At 39.1% G+C, this 23,709-nt stretch overlaps 1 protein-coding gene across 17 annotated transcripts in view; it reads left to right on the top strand.

The window, feature by feature from the left end:
• TANC2 (tetratricopeptide repeat, ankyrin repeat and coiled-coil containing 2) overlaps positions 1–23,709 on the top strand; it is a 342,062-nt gene that overhangs the window by 272,219 nt on the left and 46,134 nt on the right. For all 17 annotated transcript variants that reach the window (XM_057716527.1, XM_057716534.1, XM_057716530.1 and 14 more), the window contains 2 exons: positions 8,436–8,602; positions 11,850–12,457. In XM_057716527.1, the coding sequence (XP_057572510.1) occupies positions 8,436–8,602; positions 11,850–12,457 (775 nt within the window). The remainder of the gene's footprint in view (positions 1–8,435; positions 8,603–11,849; positions 12,458–23,709) is intronic.

Genomic DNA, 23,709 nt, shown 5'->3' with positions numbered 1-23,709 from the left:
GCTGGAGTGGGTATATTAATGTGAGGCAGAATAGACTTCAAGACAAGGAGTATTACCAAAGGGACATTTGTTAAACATAAAAGAACTAGTTCATCAGATGATAAAATAATTCTAAATGTCTTTGAACCTAACAATGGAGGTTCAAACTACATGGATCAAAAACTAATAGAACTGGGGTGGGGGGGGAATGAATTGGTAGATTGGGATTTCCATATATACATTACTAATAAAAAAAAAAACATTGTACACTCTAAACACATGCAGTTTATTATCTGTTAACTGTATCTCAATAAATGTTCTTTAAAAAAAAAAAAACAGATCTGGGACTTCCTAGGTGGTGCAGTGGTTTAGAATCCACCTGCCAATGCAGGGGGCACAGGTTCGATCCCTGCTCCAGGATGATCCCACATGCCATGGAGCACCTAAGCCCGTGAGCCACAACTGTTGAGCCCGTGTGCTGCAACTACTGAAGCCTATGCGACTAGAGCCCGTGCTCCACAGCGAGAGAAGCCATGGCAACAAGGAACCCTCGCACCACAATGAAGAGTAGCCCCTGCTCGCTGCAACTACAGAAAGCCCGTGTGCAGCAACAAAGACCCATCACAGCCAATAAGTAAATAAATAAATAAATTTATAAAAAATGAATGAATAAATTTTTTTTTTAAAAAACTAATGGAACTAAAGAGCTAAATAGACAAATAATCATAGTTGGAAATTTTAACACCTCTGTCTCAGTAACTGTTAGAACAAGTAGACAAAAAATTAGTAAGTATATAGAAGATTTTAACAACACTGTCAACCAACTTGATCCAATTGACATTTATAGAACACTACCCAAAAACTGCACAATATACATTTCTTTCAGGTGCACATGGACTGTATTCTGGGCCATAAAATAAGTCTGAAATTTTCAAAAAATTAAAATCTTACAGAAAAGATTCTCTGAGATAATGGGATTAAATTAGATACGAATACACATAAAATCCCCAAATATTTAGGAATTTAGCACTTCTAAACAACCCGTGAGAGAAAGAAGAAATCACAAAGGAAATTGTAAAATATTTCAAACTGAGTAATATAAAATCAGTAGTTAAGTTTATGACTTAATAAACTAGAAAAAAATGAGGAAAATAAACCCAGAGTAAGCAGAAAAAGGAAATAATAAAAAGCAAGAGCAGCAATCAGTGAAATAGAAAAAAAAATTAATAGTTAAAATGAATAAACACTTAGCAAGACTGGTCAAGAAAATGAGAAAAACACATCAGGCATGAAAGAGAGGCTAGCACTACAGATTCTACAGACATTAAAAGAAAAATAAGGGAGTATTATGAACAGCGTTATAACAATAAATTCAACAACTTAAATTGGGCAAATTCTGTAAAAAACACAACTTACTCAAGAGGAAAGAGAAAAATCTGACTAGTTCTTATCTATTTAATTTGTAAGTTAAAAGGGAAAAAGAAAACCTCCAAAAAAGAAAACTCCAGGCTCAGATGGTTTTACTAATGAATTGTATCCAACATCTAAAGAAGAAATAATATGAATCTTACACAAATGTTTTCAGAAAATAAAGGAAAAGAACATTTCTCAATTTGTTTTATTAGATAAGCATTAATGCTGAAATCAAACTATAAGGACCATATAAGAAAAGAAAATTACAGGTAAGTATTCCTCATAACCATGATAGCAAAATCCTGAAAAACACTAATAGCAAATTGATTAGTTCTACTTGATCAGGAATGCAATGTTAGGTTAACATTTGAAAGTTAATCACTGTAATTCATAATATTAACAGAATAAATGAGAAAATCTCTGTCTACATAAATAAATGTATACTCTCAATAAATGCAGAAAAACACTTAAAATATTACAATTAACAATAAAAACTTTCTGCAAACTAGGAATAGAAGAAAACTTAGCCTAATAAAGGACAATTCCAAAATACATACAGTTAACAATGAAACATTAAATACATTTCCCCTCTTGTCAGGTGTATGGTAACTTACATTTGACTTTCCATGGGTGGTCCAAGCTAGCACAATAAGAAAACAAACAAGCAAACAGTATAAAGATAGGAAAGGAAGAAGTAAAACTGTCTTTATTAGCAGATGTGATTGTTTACCTAGAACGTTCTAAGGAATCTACAAAAGAAAAAAAAAAGCCTACTGAAATTAATAAGTGTGGAGCTACAGTCTATACGCAGTATCTATTGTATTTATATACTAGCAGCAAATGACTGAAAACTGAAATTTTAAAAGTAGTGTGGCAGTTTTAAAACATGACTGAAAATTCTTTATCATCTTTCCCATCCAGAGTTAGGGTCTGTGTCTCCTCCCTTTGAATATTAGCAGGCTTGTGACTGCTTCAACTAATAGAATACTACAGAATAATGCCATGTGATATCTGAGGCTAGGTCATAAACGGTCATGCTGCTTCCATCTTGTTCACTGAAACACTTGCTTTTGGGGGTATGTATTGCCATGTCAAAAGACTGACTGCTTTGAGTTTACCGTGCTGTGAAGTAGTGCAGACCACTTGGTCTGTGTGTGTATATATATATATGTTCCAATCACTGTTTTAGCTATCAAGTCATAAGTCATTCTGGCCCTGACACCAAACATGAGTTTTTGTTGCAGATGATTCTCTTTCCAACCATTTGAGTAACTCTTAGGTGTTTGATGCAGCAGTAGATAACTGGAGCAAATGCCATTTTCCTTAGAAACAAAATGCTTAAGAATAAGTTTAACAAAAGATGTGTAAGGCTTCCAAAACACACAGAGTGAAATTAAAGAACTTAGTAAATGGAAGAGATATGCCGTGTTTGTAGACTGGAGTTTCTCCCCAAATTGGCCTATAGATTCTATCAGAATCTCAGCAGGATTTTTTTTTTAACTGACAGAAATTCAGAAATTCAAAGAACCACAAATAGCCAAAACAATCTTAAAAAAGAAAAAAATTGGAAGACCGGCAGTACCTGGTTTCAAGATTTAATATAAAGCTACAGAAATCACGACAGGCAGTAGTAATGTGCTAGTAAATGTTTCACAATCAGCTCAGGGGTGGGAGCCTGATTTGACCATAAAAAATTTAGCAATCAGCTCTCATGAACCAACGTGAGCTGGCTCTAGCACTCCGCTGACAGGGTGGTATTCCCACAAGGATAGATAAATAGATCAATGGAACAGAATGGAGAATCTAAAATTAAACCCACACATATGGAGTCAGTTGACCGTCCTCAAAGGTGCCAAGATAATTTGGAAAAGAGACTTTCTGTCATCAAATGATGCTACAACAACTGGATACATATATGGGGGAAAAAATGAATCTCAATCCTTACCTAACACCATACACTAAAATTAATTCGAGAGAGATCATGGTCCAAAGTGAAATGAAAGCTAAATCTCTAAAGCTAATAGAAAACATTTAGAGTATCTTCACAACCTTCGGGGTAGGTAAAGATTTCTTGGGTCCTAAAAATCATTAATCATGTAAAAAAAATTAATAAATTGGACATCAAAATTTTAAATGTCTCTCAGCATGATACCACTAAGAAAAAGGGAAAGCAAATCACAAAAGGGGAGAAAATAATTCACTCTGTGTGTGACAAAGCACTTGTATCCATAGTATCTAAAGAATTTCTATAAATCACTGATGAGAAGATAAATAACCTAATTCTTAAAGCGGCAAAAGATTCAGACGCTTCACAAAAGGAGATATACAGTAGCCTACCAGCACATAAAAAGGTGTTTGCCATCATTAGTCATCAGGGAAATGCAAATTAAAATCACAGTGAGACATCACTTTACTCCCACTACAATGGTTAAAATTCTAAAAGTTGAACATCAAATGGTGGTGAGGATGGTAAGCTGCTGGAACCCTCATACGTTGCTGGTGGGAGTTTAAAGTGGTACAACTACTTTGAAAAACTATTTGGCAGTTCCTTATAAAGTTAAATATAAATCTGCCTTATGACCAAGCAATTCTGTTCCTATGTATTTACCCAGAAGAAGTGAAAACATATGTCTACAAAAAGACTCATATAAGAATGTTTGTATTGACTTTATTCATAGTAGTTAAAAACGGGAAACAACCCAAAGGTCTTTCAACGAAAGAATACGTAAACAAATTGTATATTCATTCGGTGGATGTGAAATGAATTCTTAGTATCAAATTCTTAGTATCCTTCTTAGTAATAAAAAGGGACAAAGTAATAATACACTCAACAGTGCAGATGAACCTCAGAAACATGTGGAGCATAAGAAGCAGGTATTGTCTATGGTGATACGAATCAGAACAGTGGTTGCCTGCTGAAGACTGGGAAGGAACCTCAGGAAACTCTCTGGAGCGGTGGAGATGTTCTCTGCTTTCATCAGGATATTAGTTACATGAGTATATGTTTTTCAAAACTCACCAAAGGGTACAGTTAAGATCTTCACTATTAATTGTATATAAATTTTATCACAATAGTTTTTAAAATAGAGAATTTTTTAAAGGTGGCTAGAGTTTTCTTTCCAGGAAAGTTCAGTGGAAAATGCTTCCAATTTAGATTCAGAAGCTAGATTTCAAATTATACATTTTTCTCTAAAAAATGAGAGTCAACATTTTTCACAGTACTTTAAGGTTCTACAAGTGTGGTGACTAAAATACAAATACACATACATATAAAACAAATGGAAAAGTTTTAAAGTTTCTTGGTGAAGGTGACACTCGTTTGTTATCACAACTGTAAGGAAGATAATTTACATGTAATGTGCAGCTTTTTTGAACAAAAAAATGTTATCTGATATGTGCTTTGTTTTCATTTTTGAGAATTCCTATATAATACACCGGTAATAAAATCTCATGCACTAGGATTGTTTTGACTTTAGTTCTAGCTGCCCCCTCTTCTCTTGCAGTCTCTGTAATTATTTCTCTCAGGTATCTAGGTAGAGTGTTAGAATGGGACTGCTAAGAAAGACAGTTCAAGTATTTATTAAGCATATATTCAGGTGAGAGCAGTGGGGGATCCCTGGTGAGTATCTGTTTACAAGGAATTTAAAACAAGGGTTAAAGAGCTTCCACCTTTCCAGGGACTTGTCAGCCAGAACAGTGGCTGTTCATTTAAAGCACCAGTCCATTTAAAGTTTTCATTTGTCCATGACAATATAAGAAAATAGAGGACTTCCTAGGTGGTGCAGTGGTTAAAAATCCGCCTGCTAATGCAGGGGACATGGGTTTGAGCCCTGCTCTGGGAAGATTCCACATGCCACGGAGCAACTAAGCCCGTGAGCCACAGCTGTTGAGCCCGTGTGCCGCAACTATTGAAGCCCACGCACCTAGAGCCTGTGCTCCACAACAAGAGAAGCCACTACAATGAGAAGCCCGTGCACCACAATGAAGAGTAGCCCCCACTCTCAGCAACTAGAGAAAGCCCGTGTGCAGCAACAAAGACCCAACACAGCCAATAAATAAATAAAATAAATTTTAAAAAAAAGAAAAAGAAAATAGAAACAGCCTAGAATTTGTATGGATGTAAAATATAGATATAACTTTGCATAGCCATATATGTAAAGGTTAGATTATGTCCCTCCTCTTTTAATGTTAAAATATTTTTTGTTCTATGAAATAATGGTGATAGTGGATGTTAGTTGTACTATAAATGTTCTTACATGGCCAGTTAGGAAGTAGCAGTCCTTTGTTGTTCCCCAATTTTTTTTTAATTTTCGTTTGTCTGAAAAATCTTTTAAAAACTACTGAGTTAGAGTATGTGTTTAAATAACCTACAAAAGTTTGAAAATGAAAATGAGCAAGCATTCTTAGCATTCTTTTTTTTTTTTTTTTTTTTTTTTTGGCTGCATTAGGTCTTCATTGCTGTGCGTGGGCTTTCTCTGGTTGCTGTGAGCAGGGGCTATTCTTCATTGCAGTGCGTGGCTTCTCATTGCGGTGGCTTCTTTTGTTGCAGAGCACAGGCTCTAGGCACTCAAGCTTCAGTAGTTGCAGTGCTCGGGCTCAGTAGTTGCAGCATGTGGGCTCAGTAGTTGAGGCACACATTTTTAGTAGTTGTGGCTCACCTGCTGTAGAGTGCAGGCTCAGTAGTTGCGGCGCATGGGCTTAGTTGCTCCGAGGCATGTGGAATCTTCCTGGACCAGGGATCTAACCTGTGTCCCCTACATTGGTAGGCAGATTCTTAACCACTGTGCCACCAGGGAAATCCAAGCAAGCATTCATGTAAGTCTGGTTGCATTTGAAAGGCAAAGTCTAAAGATCATTAAGGTCTCACTTCTTAAATTTATAATTGAGAAACCTCATTATTTAGCAAAAGAAAAGAAAATTTTTTAGGTTTTAAGTGGGTCATATATTTTTTTAAAGAAATGACATATTTTCTACTCATGGGGTGAGTAATATAATCTGGAAATTTATGGAAATGAAAATTTAATTTTATTAGCAATTGAATTATCCATTAAAATATTCAGATTAGAGCATATTCTTGATATTGATGCTTGAGAGTGTATTTGAAATGTTTTTCCCAAAGGAAACCTCAACAGATGCCTGCATTATCGTCAGCCTTTTTTTCCGCTGGACAATCACTGCTTTCTTATGAAGGAGCCTGGGTGAAGTTCAAGGAGGTATTATTGAAGTGGTGGAGAGAGTGCTGTGCTGGTAAATGTGTAACAGCCAGCTGTGGGGAGGAGGGCTTGTAACATTTGCCAGTTTCCATTGTATAAATAGTCCCACTTTGGCCAGTCTGAAGCTACCAGTTGCTTAACAACCAGCTCTTGAAAATATGACAGTGGGCTCTCCTGAACCAGTACAGGATGGCTCCAGCACACCACTGGGTGGGGTTGGTGATAGTGCTCAGTTACAAAGGAGAGCTCTAGTATATCTGCCAAGCAGAATACAATTAGAAAATTCCTCTCTGGAAATTAAAGACACAAGTATGCTGAAGGGAGCCAAGGTCCTCAAAATCAAGAACTTAAGAGCCCCCGTTTGTGTGGGTAAATCCCAGTTAGTTCCAAGCAGCTCCTCTCTCTTCTGTAATTCTTTGGACTCCTTAAAGGAGTAATGTGTTTCCTTAGCTCTACATCATCTAGGATGACATTTCATTAATAACCTTTGTTAATAGAGAACCATAGTTCATTTCTCTTCCTAAAGTCACCAGATGAAAGTAATAGTTGAAACTCTTCATAATTTGAGAACTGATTTATAGTACTTAGGCTATTGAAATTAAATTCCTTTATGTAAAGCTTGTACTTTAGAGGGGAAATATAAACTTTTATTAATCATGCAAAAAATCTGCATATTTTTAAATGTGAAACAAAAATATTTAGAGTTTCCATTAGCCTTGACTCTTTCAAAAGCTAAAAGAGCCAATGTGGTACGGAAGTCCTCAGAGTTTTCCTTCTGTCTTCAGCTTCACGTTCTTTTTCCTCCTCAGATATAACCTGTTTCCTGTTTCAGGCATCCAATGACTTCTTCCTCTCTTCCCCTGCTCTCCTCTCTTCAGAACCTGTAAGGTCTTACTAACTAGGAGCTTTTACTTGTTCTTTGCAATTCATTTATACTAAAATGTTCATTCAGCTGGGGGATTTTTTTAATCTCTGATTGTTCAATATTGTTCAAGAATCAGTAAGCATTTAATGGGAGTGGAAGCCTGAAATCTTACCAGGTCTTCTTCTGTAGCCTAGCCCTAAAGATAAACTGACTTTGTCAATTTAGGATAGTATAGAATCCAGGAGGGAAAGGGAAACAAAAGTGGTAGATATTTGTCTTTCCTACATGACTCCTGCTCCCCTGGGAAGATCACTCAAGGGTCTGGTCTCATTGAAGCTGCTTTAGGTGTAATCTAGGAAGCTGCTGGTTCTGTAAGATCTCGGAATCCAGCCTGCCAAGTGTAGATCTGTCTGTTGGCTGGGATTCCTTTTGTCTGTTCTTCCATCCCTTCCTTCCCACCCACTGTGTATTCACATATAGTCCTATATACTGCTGTGGACTTCAAATTAAACCATTTACTTATTTATTTATTTATTTTTAATTTTTTTTTAATTCCCAAAGTAACATGTGATACTGTTCTCTTTGATGCTGTCAAAAGGGGTGGGAAAACGTTCTTTCCAGCTTTTTCAAGTATGAGAGAAAAAGGAATTTACATGTGTACATTCTCATAAAGGCAGTCCTCAGGCTGTCTCACAACTGATAACATGGGGGGAATGTTGATGATGATGATATGTATGCTTTATATATTATTTGTGCGACAAACGCGTTCATACCTGGTGAAAAACAAACTCACTAAATGAATTATTCCCTGTCTTTATAATAAATTTTGTGCCCTGAGCATTCACTCAACACACGAGAGACCTTTTCTGATTTTTTTCTTCCAAAGAGATATGTGATCAAAGACCCAAAAAGAACTCACTTATCCACTTGGTAATTATTAAGTAATTTGTTCCTTTCCATCTCAGAGAGAAAAATCCCAGATGAAGATTTCATCATCTTGATTGATGGATTAAATGAAGCAGAATTTCACAAACCGGATTATGGGGATACGATTGTATCATTTCTGAGTAAAATGATTGGAAAATTTCCTTCCTGGCTCAAATTAATTGTAACAGTTAGGACCAGTTTACAGGTATGTGTTTGTTTGCTTTTGGACCATAAATTATTTCCCTTGGAGGGTGCTTAAACCAAAAAAGTTCTAGGTCCTTGTACCCTTAGAGATGAGCTTTTCCAAATCTCCACCATGTCCTAGAGCACTAGCAAGAATAATTCCCAAAGAGCGTATTTTGAGAATTTGAGATAAAATCTAGAGGGAGCGTACTCTGTATATGACCGTCTTAGCTCAAATTCCCATTCCCATTGCTCTGGGTAAGTTTTGATTAAGTGTCCTTCAGAATAGTGTGAAAAGAAAGTCCATTTTTCTAGACTTCGTCATGAGGATAGCAAGGCAAATAGAGCCTCTAACACTGTAATTTACCGTTTGACTTTTGTTTTATATTTTTTATCATTTAATGCCTAGCAAAATCCCAGTTCAGTGAACAGTGTGGAGTCAGATTTTTTAGTTATTTCCTCTTTCTCGACTTTTCCATAGCATGAAGATGGACTTTCTTCTGTATATTTCTTTTTCTGAAAAATATTGGCAATATAAAGGCTTTATATTAAATTGACTATAACTGGGAGATAAGATTTTTTTTTTAATTACCTTCCCTGCTTACTCACTGATCACTCAGTTTATGGCCAGAAGAATGATCAGGAATGTTGGAACTGACATATGGCCTATAAAGACATATGGGCTAAGACATATGACTCCACCTTCTCTATCATTCACACTATAGCTGAGTTGGTATTTTCCATTCTTTACATATTCACACTTGGTTTGAAACAGGGTTTCTCAACTTTTGATGAACCTTAAAATCTTGCATATTATACGCCCATCCCACTATTTTGATGCAACTCCCTTATAACAGTTGTTAATATACAGAAAACAGTCTGTGTTTGAATTAAAGAATGTGAATGAATCAACATAAATGCATCTTTACAAGTAAAAATTATGTAATCTGCCATTATTGGTCAGTAGCTTGATTGTGAAAGATGAAAGGTGAATAAAAGAAACTTCCAGAAACACAATCTCTGACTATTTTTACTAAGTACATACTTAGGAGATGATATCTTCGTTTATATTTTTATATAACACCACATGCAATCACAAAAGACATTTTGAGTATGACTTGGTAGACCAGATGACCTTAATTTTTCAGATATGCCAGAGAACAGGAAAAGTATTATATACACAAAGTCCAAATGTCAATGTCTTCATAGATCAAGACCTATAATAACTTCCCAGATACTTCATTCACCTAGACCAATAACTTTTTTAAATTATTTTTATTTAGCTCCGACAATGAAACAATTCATTGGTCTTTAAAAATGAACCCTCTAAATAAATAAAATTTTTAAAAAAATGAACCCTCATAATTGGTCATTATTTCCACAAATATTTTTTAAGTACTTCAAGTATAAAAGCCTCTTTCTAAGAGCTGAGGATATGACGGTAAACAAGACAGATAATATCCCTGCCCTCATAAAGCTTATATTCTAGTGAGGAACATAAATAATAAGTAAAAAAATTAACATATATTAAAACTTTAGGTAATGTTAGTGCTATGAAGATAAATATAACAGAGTAAAGGGATAAATGTAGGTGACAGTTATTTTAGATAGGGCAGATAGGAGAGGCCTCTCCAGGGAGCCTTGTAAAGTGATGAAATCTGATTTATGTTCTTCGGCTGCTGGCTATGTAGATAATAAAATGTAGGGGATCAAAAATGGAAGCAGAAGTACAGGTGAAAGGTGATGGTGGCTTTGACTAGGGTGGAAACAGTGGAGACCCTGTGAAGTGGTCATACTTGGACTATATTTTTAAGAAGAACCAAAACGTCTTGATGATGGGCTGGATGTGACATAAGCAAGAGAGAAGGTTCAAGGATGAATTGTGGGGTTTTGGTGAGCATCTGGGTAGATGCTGATTTGAGGAAAAGAGAAGGATCGTAGATAGTTCCTATGATTTGGTGGTAGGGTCAGTGATACCATCTATTGACATGGGAAGGTTTTATGGTGGGGGGAAATTTTAGTAGTTCTGATTTGGTCACATTAAGTTTATCTGTGAAACATCCACGTGTCAGTGTTGAGTAGATGGAGATGTAAGATGAGAGCTCAGCATGACTAAGCTGGAAACATAAAATTAGGCATCATCCACATAGAGACAATATTTAGAACCATGGGACGACCTCTTCTAGGCAGTGAGGGTGGCCAGATAAGAGGAGAGAATGGAGATGTTATCCCTGGGTGGACTGAGAAATGAGAGGGGAGCCAGCCGGAAAGCCTGGGTAGGAGTGGTCAGTGTGCTAAGAGGAAAATGAGGGGAGCAGGCTGTGAAAGCAAGCTGCAGGAAGGGACTCGAAAGATGTGATTACCTGCATCAGGTGCTGCTGAGAGGTTGAGGAGGATGAGAAATGAAACTTGGTTATTGGATTTGGCAAGATGAAGATTACCGATCCTCTTGTCAAGGACCATTTCAGTGAAGTGATGGGACTGAAGCCTGATTGCAACAAATGGAGGCGAGAACGGAAAGTGAGGAATAAAATACAGTAAGCGGAGAAAGCTTTTAAGTTTTGCTGGAAACAGAGATACAGTAGATAGAGGGAGGCATATGGAGTCACATGTCTGTGTGATCCAGGAGAGAAGAAGAAATTGATGCAGGACAAGGGATGAATACTTACAGGAGCAGAGTCTGTAAGCAGATAAGAAAAGATGGATTCCAGAGCATGAGAGTCACCACAAAGCCCTGTCACCTTCCCCCAATATAATTTCCCAGCAGATCACCAAGGTACCAAGCTTCCCACTATTAGAAGTTTTTCCTTTGGGCTAAGGCAGCTCCAAAAGACCTACATTAAAATAATTTTATTAGGAGGGATAGAAAGTCACACTTTTATAAGACACTCTTTGAGTCCTTTTACATTTTTCTTCTTGAGTTGTGCTTTGACATTATGCCATGGTTTACACTGAGAAAAATTAGAGCAAAAGTTATATGGCATTCTGTTGTCTATTTTAGGAGTGTTATATCGAATATTGACCATGAAATCACTCCTAAAGTACCCTTTATGAAGACCCATAAAAGTTATTTTGTCTCAATATTGGGAAAAGTTATGTCCCTCCTGTGCAATTAATATGTTTTAATCTGTTGGACACTAATCATCATATTTCCTTCTTTTCTTTGGCCACACGTAAATTCAGAATAAATTTGTGGACCTTATAGTTTATCACAAGAGTTAAGGGAAACTGAAGGCCTTTCTGTCTCTCTCTCTTTCCATCTCTTTTAGGAAATTACCAAGCTGCTGCCTTTCCATAGGATTTTTTTGGATCGACTAGAAGAGAATGAAGCCATAGACCAGGACCTGCAGGCTTACATCCTGCACCGGATACACAGCAGCTCGGAGATCCAGAATAACATTTCACTTAATGGCAAAATGGACAACACTACATTTGGCAAACTCAGTTCTCATCTCAAGACCCTCAGTCAAGGGTCCTATCTATACCTGAAACTCACATTTGACCTCATAGAGAAAGGCTATCTAGTATTAAAGAGCTCTAGCTACAAAGTAGTTCCTGTTTCGCTCTCTGAGGTTTACTTACTCCAGTGCAATATGAAGTTCCCAACCCAGTCTTCCTTTGACCGGGTGATGCCTCTCCTGAATGTGGCAGTGGCCTCTCTCCACCCACTGACTGATGAACATATCTTCCAAGCCATCAATGCAGGCAGCATTGAAGGCACGCTAGAGTGGGAGGATTTTCAGCAGAGAATGGAGAACCTCTCCATGTTCCTAATCAAGCGCAGAGACATGACTCGTATGTTCGTACATCCCTCTTTCCGAGAATGGCTTATCTGGAGAGAAGAAGGAGAGAAAACCAAATTTCTCTGTGATCCCAGGTAAGCCACAGATCTGTAATAAGCAATTGTGAGCCTCTTTTCTGTTTATTGCATGGAGCATGGGTGTTGAAAGCAGTAAGAAGTGTTCTTCGTTGAACATTTCACATAAAGGAAACAGCATCTCTGCTTCTTAAGACAAGGCTATAATGAAGTTAAGTTATTTTCTCACAGTATTTTTTCCTTGAGACTCAAAACCTGCATAGATGATTAGAATGCTGCCTACATTCCTGTATTTTTATTTTTTTATTTATTTATTTATTTTATTGGCTGTGTTGGGTCTTTATTGCTGTGCGTGGGCTTTCTTTTTAGTTGTGGTGAGTGGGGGCTACTCTTCATTGTGGTGCACAGGCTTCTCACTGCCATGGCTTCTCTTGTTGCAGAGCACGGGCTCTAGGCACATGGGCTTCAGTAGTTGCAGCACATGGGCTCAATAGTTGTGGCTCACGGGCTCTAAAGCACAGGCTCAGTATTTGTGGCGCACAGGTTTAGTTGCTTTGCGGCATGTGGGATCTTCCTGGAGCAGGGATTGAACCCATGTCCCCTGCATTGGCAGGCGGATTCTCAACCACTGCGCCACCTAGGAAGTCCTACATTCCTGTATTTTTCTAAATGATTTTCTGATTCCACTAGGGATCACAGGCTGTAATTAATTTAACCATTTAACAGACTTCCTCAGTGTTCTTCAGAAAGAATTGATATATTGTTCGCCTCTTTGACTTAGAGCAGAATTGTTTTAAAATTGTGAGTGCCCTTTTAAAAGCCAGACCATTGTTAAAGTCACCAATGACTGACCCCATTAGAGCCCAGCTGGTGCTAAGATTTACAGTGGAAAATGGAATCTTAAACCTTATAGCTGAAAAAGACTTGAAGAGATCAGCTGATCTAGCCACTCTACCTTTAAATAAATAGTGTCATTATCCCTGTTTTACTATAAAGATCTTCAAATGCTGAATCACTTGCCAAAAGTCATAAAGTTAACAGGTAGGAGGAAAGAAGAGGGGTTGGAAGAGGAATGGCAAACGTACTGTATGTACCACCGCCGCCCTATCCTGCACTCATGGCAGATGTCACTGATTTACCCAAGCAGTCTTTCCTAATGAGCTTGACCCTGACTTAAGACTCTTTCTCAACTCAACAAACCAGACTCAATATGAAACTATTTCCCATTCTCTTGGGTAGAACCTAGACCTCTAGCATACTAGTGAGGTGTGCTTTCTACTCCTCCACACTTTTTTTTTTTAATTATTCCTTTAATAAAGTTGATGTTTTCAAAAGCTAGTATAGTCCTGATTTCCTGGAAACAAAGAAGACACCAGCTTTGTAGCTGGCAAATGCAGAGCTTATTCTGGCTCAAAAAGAAGATAGGCCAGGTTCACCTGCGCCTTCCATTGTGACTCATCAGAGAGGCTGACTGGTTCTGGCCGTGCTAGGGATTCAGCATTGCTCCTGAGGCGTGTCCTTCACCAGCCCATTAGAGACACCTGTGCGTGGGGGCATACTGCTGCGCCTACTTCATGCCGACTCATTAGAAAATCAGTTCCAGGTCCGATGACGGTATTAAGCCAGGCAGTAGATTTTTGTGCTATCTTCCCTAGGAGGGAGACTTTTTAAAAAAACATGCTGTAGTGGAAAGAACATGAACTTTTGAGTCAAGACGATCTGCTTAATAAAAGCTACCTTTTCTAGGAACTGTGACTTTTGGAAAATTACATAATGTTTCTGAGACAATTTTCTTATCTACATGAAAGGAGTAATAATTCCTAGAGCTGTTGAGAATTAAGTGAGGTCATGTAGCATAATGCCTAGACTAGTACAGAATACAAAGAAAGTGGTCAGGGAACGTTCTTTGTCCTCCCCTCTCTTTGTAGTAATGGATGTTTCAGGTGTGCCGTAACTAAATCCCGCAGCTAATTGGATAGGCAGCAACAGTCTTCTGGTATTAGCATTTTGGGGCACAAGATTTCCTTAAAAAGCTGGATCTGAGTCTCTTCTGTGAGTTGGATGCCATTCCCAAGAGGATTTTATTGTAAACCCCTCTAGCACTGCTGCTGATGTTAACGCACAGAGTTGGCAATCACATATTTCAGAAAAAGAGACCCACCCAGAATTGCCTGATAAACACTGAAATCGGTTTTCAGAGGAACTTTGCTGGCTGATCTGCTCTCTCATCCTGGAACATCTCAGAGGATTGAAAACTGAGGCCCAAGGCAGCCAGACTAACACTGAATTAACTGCATCCTTACAAGAGATAAAACCCTCGGCTCCCAAAGGAGAAAAGATGGTATTTATGCAGCTATATCATGGCTTTACAGGCTTACCTTCCCCACATTGTTTGTTAACTAGGATCATTTTGGCAAGAGGCTAATGCACTGGGACAAGAAGAGCAAACACTTCTAACTTCAAATGCTGTGTAGTCTGTGCCCTGGTGATTGAATAACACTCAGGTTGCTGAGGGATCATCATATATCACTTAATGGCAGAGAGTCAACAGGACCAGGAGTTCTCAAAAAAGCTTCCTTACGTGTTTCATCGCAGTTGGAATTCAGCCTTCTACCCAGCACTGTCTGGCACCAGCTTTGTTACTAACCTATTGATCTCAGAGCTTGAGGCCCCCTGGGTCAAGGAGATGGAAATTCACTCAGAATTTAATGTCACTGGCAAAGCCCAGGCTGGCCTTTCAAAGAAACTGGCTGTAATTGCTTTCCATTTTAGGTGAGTCTTATGAGCAGGACTCTCTCTAGGCAGAGTTTGGCTTTATGGCCTTCAGCCTCTACTTCCTGTCCATTGTTTCGCGCTCTGTTCTCCACTTTCTCTCCAGCTTCTCTCTAGAGCATCTACTGTGTTGCAGTAGGCCAGGGAAGACTAACTCAGTGCCTCTGAAGTCACTTAGGTAGGCCAGTACCTGACATAAGGGGAGCTTTCAGATGCTACAGAACATCTCTTCTAGTCCGTTTTCCTGGGCTTCCCACACTCACTTCTTCACCCTGAATTTACTGACCTCATTAGGGAATTAGACACAGATGAGAATATTCTACTGAAGCCGGAAAGTAGTTGACCTTCATCAGAAATAGGCCACCCAGGGAGGTACGTCTGCTAAGTGAAGAGAGTCAGTAATCTGAGGATGGTGCTAGAAAGAGGAAACAGCGGAGCTGGAGGTCAGCGCTGCAGCTGAGATAGAGTTTTCCATATTTTAAATATCAGACTGCCTGTTGTCCCAGAATCAGGGCAGACAATTGACATCTCAGAAAGAGTGACCTAACGTTGCAGATGCATCTTGCCATCGCAGAAAGAAATGTTATAGATGCCTCTCCTTGGCTTGGTAACAGGGTGCATGTTTGTGTTTATCAAACTGTGAGCAGAGTATCGCTGTGCAAAATCTTTTATTACATCAAAACTTCTAAAATTTCAGATTTGCATTCCAGATAAAGGTATGCCCCTTGAAGCACTCATAAGCCTTAGACCTCACTACCTTATTCTGCCTTCTATTTCCCACTATTCATCACTGTCATATTCCGTCATACTCTGAAATTAATCTGTCCTGTATGTTATTCCCTCGGGCACTGAGCTATCAGATTAACTCACTAATCTAATAAACTAATCCCTGCTGTTATGCTAATAACGAGGAAGTAGAAAACATTCAAAGCAACTTGTGCATTTTTAAGTAAGGCATTTGAGAGACATCACCAGCCTTTATAATCCAGCCTATTAATGACTTTGATAGTTGAGATATGAAGCTGATAGAGTAGACATTTGGGGGCCACCAGCCTCGTGGTGCTGTCCAACTACTGCTTAATATTTCTACATAGCTTGAGGCTAGTCCTGAATGAATCCCCACTCTTTTTTTCTGTTTCTTTCCCGTTATCTCTGTTCTTGTGGTACTAGCCTCCCCTTCCCTAAGAACAGCTCTCAGATCAACATTTCGATGTGTATGTATATGTGTAAGATTTTGACAGAGAGATTAGAAGACTCAGCTGCTTTATTTTTAACTGTTTGAATAAAATGCAGGAAGCTTGTTGTAAACTTTAATGAGTGTTCAGCTGTAGAGCCTAATGAGGTTCGGTTTGGGAGCCTAATTTGGGCTGACCTGATTTCCTCAAACTAAGAGAAGCAAATTTATGGTGGGTGGAAAGGGAAAAAGGCTATCCAAGTCCTACCTGTACCTGTGGGGACCATTGAGTACTCACTCGATTCTTTATGGCCAGAGTTGATATCTGACAATAAACGTTCTTTAAGATTTTTCTTAATTATTTTGGCCATGTTAGCAAATTATACATTGGAGACCAGGTGCTCCAAAATCCATGTCACAAAGCAGAGTGTCAGAGAAGAAGCAGTTTGTCAAAGGGAAAAAAAGAAAAAAGAGGCACTCTCCCTATAAAGGAAAACTAATTCTGTGCCAGGAACTTATACAGCCTGGCTTCTTGTAGAATACAGAAGTCTGACATGACTGCAGAATGGTGAGATGCAGGGTTGTGGTGGTTTTATTTGGTTTTTTAATCCAAACAGGAGCCTGCAGGCATGATGACACTTCACCTTACCCTCACTGAAGCACAAACTTGAGGTTACTGCTGCTCAGCCATTGCAGGCTCCCACAACAGCCCCCTGAAGGGGCAGATGGACTCTGCTTTCTAAAAGCATCAGGAAGAACTCAGCAAAGTGACAGGTCATGGGAAGAAAAACAGGTTTCTGGAACTAAGTCAGCCTTAGGAGGTTTGGAAGAGTTCATACAGAGAGAAGAGAGGTGTACCAAACACCTTTTACCAGTACGTGACTGTTAGTAGATGACCTTACCTGCTGAAACATATTAGCTGTCTAATCTCTGTCCTAGGTCCAGATCTGCTTCACTTCTAATTATTTTCTACCACTAAGGGGAAGTCAGTCTTTTGATGCCATGATTTTGATATGTGATTTTTCAGGGAGAGATTTCATTATCTATAATAATTGGGGGGATTTGTCTAATTTGCCAATAAATACTTTATTATCTAAACCATTTTCTAACTCCCTGTTGGCATCAAGAATAAATTTGAGACTCAAAACTCAAAATAATAATGGAATATCTATTATTCTAGTGACCCAGGGTCATGGTTTTGTAATATAACGCAAGGGAGCTATTATATGAAATCTGATCTAATCTGGGAATATGTCCAGTTTGCCCATGCGTGATGTGCTTAAACTTTACAAATTTGTTTCTCTCAGCGTAAATCATGGAACCCACATCTGTTAGTCTAATAGGTAAATTGTTCCCATTGTTAAAACTCTCATACCTTCAAAGATGGACAGCTATAATGTATTTTTTTCCTTTTCCAAGTCCAAAATTAAGTTTGGGGAAAGCTGGTAATTAGAATTCTTCTCCACACCTATTTAAAATTGAGAACTAGTTATTTTTACTGTCATAAAAACTCATGTGAAGTTTGCTAAGTTAATAAATATACAGCGAAGTAGTCCTGCTTATAAGATGAAGGGAGAGCATCACTTTATGACTTGGCAGGCATGCGAAAGAGTCAGCTCATGAAAGCACAGACGGGACTTGTACTCTCCTGTATTTGATTTTGCTACAAACATAATATTGCTTTGTGTATTTAAATTTTATATATACATTGCTTTGGTGTGTATATCCAGTAAAGCAAATACTGGTTAAAGCAACTTCACCTAAGAAGTAGAGCAGGAAAATTTTAAGGGGAATTTTTGGTACTGAAAGTAGCATAGGAAATAGAGGCTAATTTGTCCTGTTAATGTGTCTCTGAAGCAACACTGGCTGAATGAAAAGATGGGAATCCCACAGCCTTTCCTAGATTCTGAAACCAAGATTCATGGCACAGCAGTCAGAAGGAGTTACTGCCAGCTTAGTGGGATACGACAGCATATTTTCTTTGCTGTGCATGAAGCAACTTATTCTGCTGTCTTTAGACTTTCAAAAGCAGCTGAATCTCCACATTTGGTAAAATCAACACTAATAGCCTTCTATTCACTCAACGGTAAGAACCCACAGCTGTGAGACATGTATTCACTGTAGCCATCAGCATACCCAGTTGGTTCTACCAGCCAAACTTCACTTGTAAGTATCCACTTGTTTCCACCTCTACTGACCACACCCTGTGTAAGCTCCTTCTGAAAATCATTCAGTGGCTTCTTGTTGTGATTAGAATAAAATCAAAGCCGGATCCTTCAAAGCCCTGTATTGAGGGTGAGTCAAAAATTATCCGCACTCTGGCTATAGAACTTACAGAAGTTTTAATATAACCGGAGTGCAGATAATTTTTGACTTATCCTTGTACAAAGAAAGCTTCTACCTACCATCTATAATTAAGTTCATTCATTCTCCCTCTTATTCACAATTTTCTGGTTGTAAATGGTTATCTGCCAGTTCCTAGAACTTGCTAAGCTCTTTCTCCACCCCTGGCTCTTTCCCTCTGTCTGGAGCTCACTTTCCGTCATCATACAGCAAGATCTCTCCCTTCTTCAGGTCTCAGCCTAATGGCCACCTCCTAAGAAACTTCCATGCATCACCTTATCTAAGAAAGTCCTTCCTGGCTTTCTTTATCATAGCAACCTTCTTACTTTCTAGTCTTTTATTAACTTCTTGTCTGTGAATACTTGTTTATTGTCCACTTTCCCCTCTAGAATGTGAGCCAGCCACATGAGGACAAGAACCTTCCTATACGCTCACCTCGGTCTTCCTAGTGACAAATAGAGCGCCTGGCACACAGTCAGCACTCAGAAAATATTTCATTAAATAAAGAATTAATGAGTGAATAAAGAAGTAAAAGTAGTGGTACTGATTTTAAGCTTGCAACTGAAAATGTTGGAGAAACTCTTCTCACAGTTCAACGAGAGTATCGTTCATTTGTTCTGTTGCCGCACATCAGGAGGAAGTGAAGATGTGCATTTCAGCACGCATCCAATGAACATTTATTAAGTAATATATTCAAGGCTCTGCATTAAGCACTGCAGGGGATACAAATATAAGTAACAGGACTGACAGGTTAGTGGTTTTAACAGACACATTTATAACCAGCTATAATTTAAGGCAGAGTGCTGTGCTAGAGGTACAAACAAAGAGCTGAGGAACGTGGAGGAGGAAGAAGTGATGCATATTCCTGTGCCTATTGTTGATGTTTCAAACTGCGACAGTTCGATGGAGTCATAGCTCTTCTGCCTCACGAAGCCCTGCCAACTGCCTGAAGACTTCGTCGGCAGAGGAGAGGCAGAGAAGTGTCCATTCTCCTAGGGCCAGTGATGCATTAACAGAACAGAAGGACAGTAGGAAACTGAGGCAAAGTGGGAGAAAGCAGCAAATTTCTATCCAAGTTCTGTGTTTTAAAAAAATTTAGGCTGTTCCCACCCGTTTCTACAAAGGTACATCTTGGGCACACTTTACTTATAGTCTCCTACTTATCATCAGCTCTTAAATCCCTACATTGAATATGAAACAGTAAGACGAGCTGACTAGGAATGTATTTTGTATTCCAGTTCCTTGAGAAAGCCATGAAAAGAGCATGCCAAAGCAGTTACTAACTGATATGCTGAAGGTGGAGGCAAACATTTTTGTAAAGAGGTGGATGTCATTTGCAACAAGCAGACTGTAAGGCAGCAACCACCAAAGTGTAACTGCAGGCAGAATTTTTAAGATGAGAGCTGAGAAAGATCAGGAGTGTCATTCTGTTCTCAGTATGTGAGTCATAGTCACACTCATCTCACAGTTGAGCAGTGGCAGCAGAGATGTCTGCAGATTCAAGGCTGAATTGGGTAGTGCATGAGAAAGTGCATCTGGAAGCCTTCGTGTTGTTCTTCCTTGAACCCATCTGCATGGCATTTATTCACTCATGAAACATTTATTGAACTTTTACTCTACACCACGGACTGTGCTCTGTACTCGGGAAACTTAGGTGACTAAGACCCCCCTGGCACGAAAGCCATTACCCTCTAAAGGGACGTCAGATACGTAGCAACCGATGACAGTGCCCTAGTACAGAGTACCACGGGAACCCAGACAGAGAAGATACTTCGCAGAGCAAGTGACAGTCAAGTTCAGCCTTGAAGGATGAGCTGATTCCATTTAGCAGCACTGGAGCGGGAGAGCACTGCAGGCAGGCTAGAAAATGTAATGGCCAGGACGAAAGCAAGTGTGAAGATATGAAGTGCCCTGGGGAAGTGTGAGAAGCCGTACTTAGAAAATAGGACGTACAGTCAGAGAGAATGGTAGGAGGCATCACGAGGCAAAAAAAGTCTTTAATGACATGTTTGAGACTTCACAGTTTATTCTGTAGGTAACGGGGAGTCTCTGTAACTTTGTGAGGAGGAGGAGATGATCAGATAACTCTGATAATGTGCAGAATAGCCCTGACAAGAAGTGTGCGGAAGATGGGTTGAAGAAGAGGAGAGACTGCCATCCGGATGCTAGTTATGCGGTTTAGAGCAATAGTCTAGGAGAGAAATTCTAAGGTTGTAATGTGAGAACAGAGAGCAGGGTAGACATTTTGGAGATACTCAGAAGTACTTGGTCTTTTTTTGTGTATCGGGGGTAGGGGTGGAGGGATGAAAAATGTCTTTAGAACTTACCTTGAATGATGGAAAATAGTGAAGCCACTGGCCAACGTAGAGCATCCTGAAAGGAGGAAGGGTTCTAGCATGAACAAAGGCGGGGGAGAGGTGAGTCCCATTTTGGACATGTTTATAATGAATTGCCTCCAAGGGAAGATGTACAAATATATTTAGGAGTGTGACCTTTGAAGATAGGAAAAGAGAAAGCTGAAGGCATGAGGTTATGGACTGGGGAGTTATCAGCAAATAACTGACAGTAGAAGCCATAGAACTTAACAAGATCACCCAAGTTAAGAGTATAAAGCAGGAAGTTTGGAAGCATGAAAACAGAATAGGTATGTATTTTTTTTATTGATGTGTAGTTGTTTTACAGTGTTATGTAAGTTTCTGCTGTATAGCAAAGGGATACAGTTATATATATATTTATATACACACATATATTTATATATATCTATGTATACACACACACATTCTTTTTTGTGTGTTCTTTTCCATTGTGGTTTATCATAGGATATTGAACATAGTTCCCTGTGCTGTAACAGTACTATCTTGTTCACCCATTCTATACGTAATAGTTTACATCTGTGAACCTCAGCCTCCCACTCCATCCCTCTCCCAACCCCCCTCTCCCTTGGCAACCACAAGTCCTGTTCTCTATGCCTGTGAGTCAGTTTCTGTTTCGTAGATGGGTTCATATCAGAATAGGTATATTTAAATGCTAGAAGAAAATGGTGAGCCAAATGATAATTTACAAGAGTAATATTAGAATTAGAGAAACAAGAGAAAGTAAGGTCATGGAAATCAGAGGAGAAGATTTTTCTGGGTTAGGTCTGAAGTGATAAATATAATTTCTGCCTATATTCCATTAGCCAGAACTATCACATGACCCCACTTGAATGAACACAGGATCCCTGGCAAAGAAACTGCTTCCCAGCAACAACTCTTGGCTGTGGACAGGCATACAGACCTTTTGTGGACAGATATCCGTCTCTGCCCTGTAATTCTAATCTCCCTAGGTCTCCCTAAATAATTCCCCACATGTACCTCTGTACTGTAAAGACATTCCACAGCAGCACATGTTATTTCAGCCCACATTATGAGATAGCTAGGAGAGGCTTTGGATTGTAAGCAGTTCCTCGCCAGCTGGCTGTCCCTATACCACTTTATCACATCTGAGCACCACGCAGAAGAATATCAGAACACTTAAGTGTTGTTCCCCTGAAACACTGAAGTGTTGTATATCAAGTTTGTCATCACAAGAGCTGATGAAATCTATCTGACTACACGTTGGTGACTCTGACTAGAACAATGGAGAAGACATCGATGCTGGAAGTATTTGAGTCCACTTGTTAGCATGTTTCAGTACTGCAAATAGAACCTTGAAGATTAACTGTCTCCCTGGGGTGCTAGGTGAAAATCTATTCGAAAAACATAGTACCATTGTGTATTTTGTATGTAGCAGCTGTTGTGCAACTTCCAAAGTGGTGGATGGGCAGAGGGTAGGGATAGTGATTCTTACCTTAGAAAGAGTGTTTTGTCTGAAAGATTCCGTAGCTCTGAACTCTTGAGGTACCGGGGCATCAGGCAAGGGCAGCTCCTCATTGTCTTGTAACCTGCAGTTGTCCGAGGGTGAGTATCACTTGTCTCCAGTAATCCACATCGAGGGGCTGCTGATGCCCGCAGGTGGACTGGAGGTTGGATCTGCCCTCTGTTATTCTGGACACGCCTGCCTTTTGTCGGGAGAGGGGAAAGGGGACAGTTCTGGGAGGAAGAATCTTTAACTCTGACGTGATTGATTCTCTCCTAAAATATCGCAAAGCAAATATATCTTGAATGTAAGGTTTATATCCTCCCAGAAACCTCTGATCTACATGAGAAGTTCATATGCCTCCTGTTAGCTTAACTTTGACCTCATTTCTTAGGGACCGGTTAGCTCTGTCCTTATCCCCACTCTCTGCCTGAAGTTACACGACCAAGTTTTCCTGAAGGGACTAGCAGTGAATGACACCCATCCCCAGTCATTTTTTCCCTGATTCATGGATTTCCTTTCTGGCTGTAAAGGTAGCAGGGTTAGGTACGGAGGGGCAAAGATTGGAGTTAAGGATAGGGTATTACATTTCACCCTGCTGCATGCGTTAAAGATTAAAGTTCTATTTGAGCACATAGTCATCTTCTAATATGTTTAAAGTCTTTTATGGTTTAATGTTCATTCCTTTAGTCTAGCACCATGCTAGTTGCTATGGAGGATATAAAAGAAATATAAAATACATTTTACTTAATATCTCTCACTTAATTCTCACCACAGGCCTGAGAGATAGGCGTTACTATCCCTGTCTTACAGAGAGGTTAGAAAGCTTATTCAAGGCTGTAAAGCTTGTAAGTGACAGAACTGGGATTTGACTTTCTTTCAGGGATGAAGAGGTAGCACTGTGAATGCAGACAGGAAATCCGTAGGGTGACTGAATCACAAGGTGACCTCGTTATATAAGCTATGTGGAAATACTTCTTATGCCGTCGCCACTGCCACCCCCCCATTGGTCTTTATAACCGCATATGAATCCACATTAAAATTTATTTCCATCACCATCATCTTTAGTTATAGGGGAAAACATAGTTGTGTTCAGTCATGCGTAAAATGTCACAGTGACTGGGGCTCTCTCTCTTTCTTAACTACTCTCTCCCAAAAATGCTAATCGAAAAATGCCAAAATTAAC

This window comes from Hippopotamus amphibius, chromosome 17 (assembly GCF_030028045.1).
Source record: "Hippopotamus amphibius kiboko isolate mHipAmp2 chromosome 17, mHipAmp2.hap2, whole genome shotgun sequence".
Classification (NCBI taxonomy): Eukaryota; Metazoa; Chordata; class Mammalia; order Artiodactyla; family Hippopotamidae; genus Hippopotamus; species Hippopotamus amphibius.
This window is presented reverse-complemented; position numbering and strand designations above follow the sequence as displayed.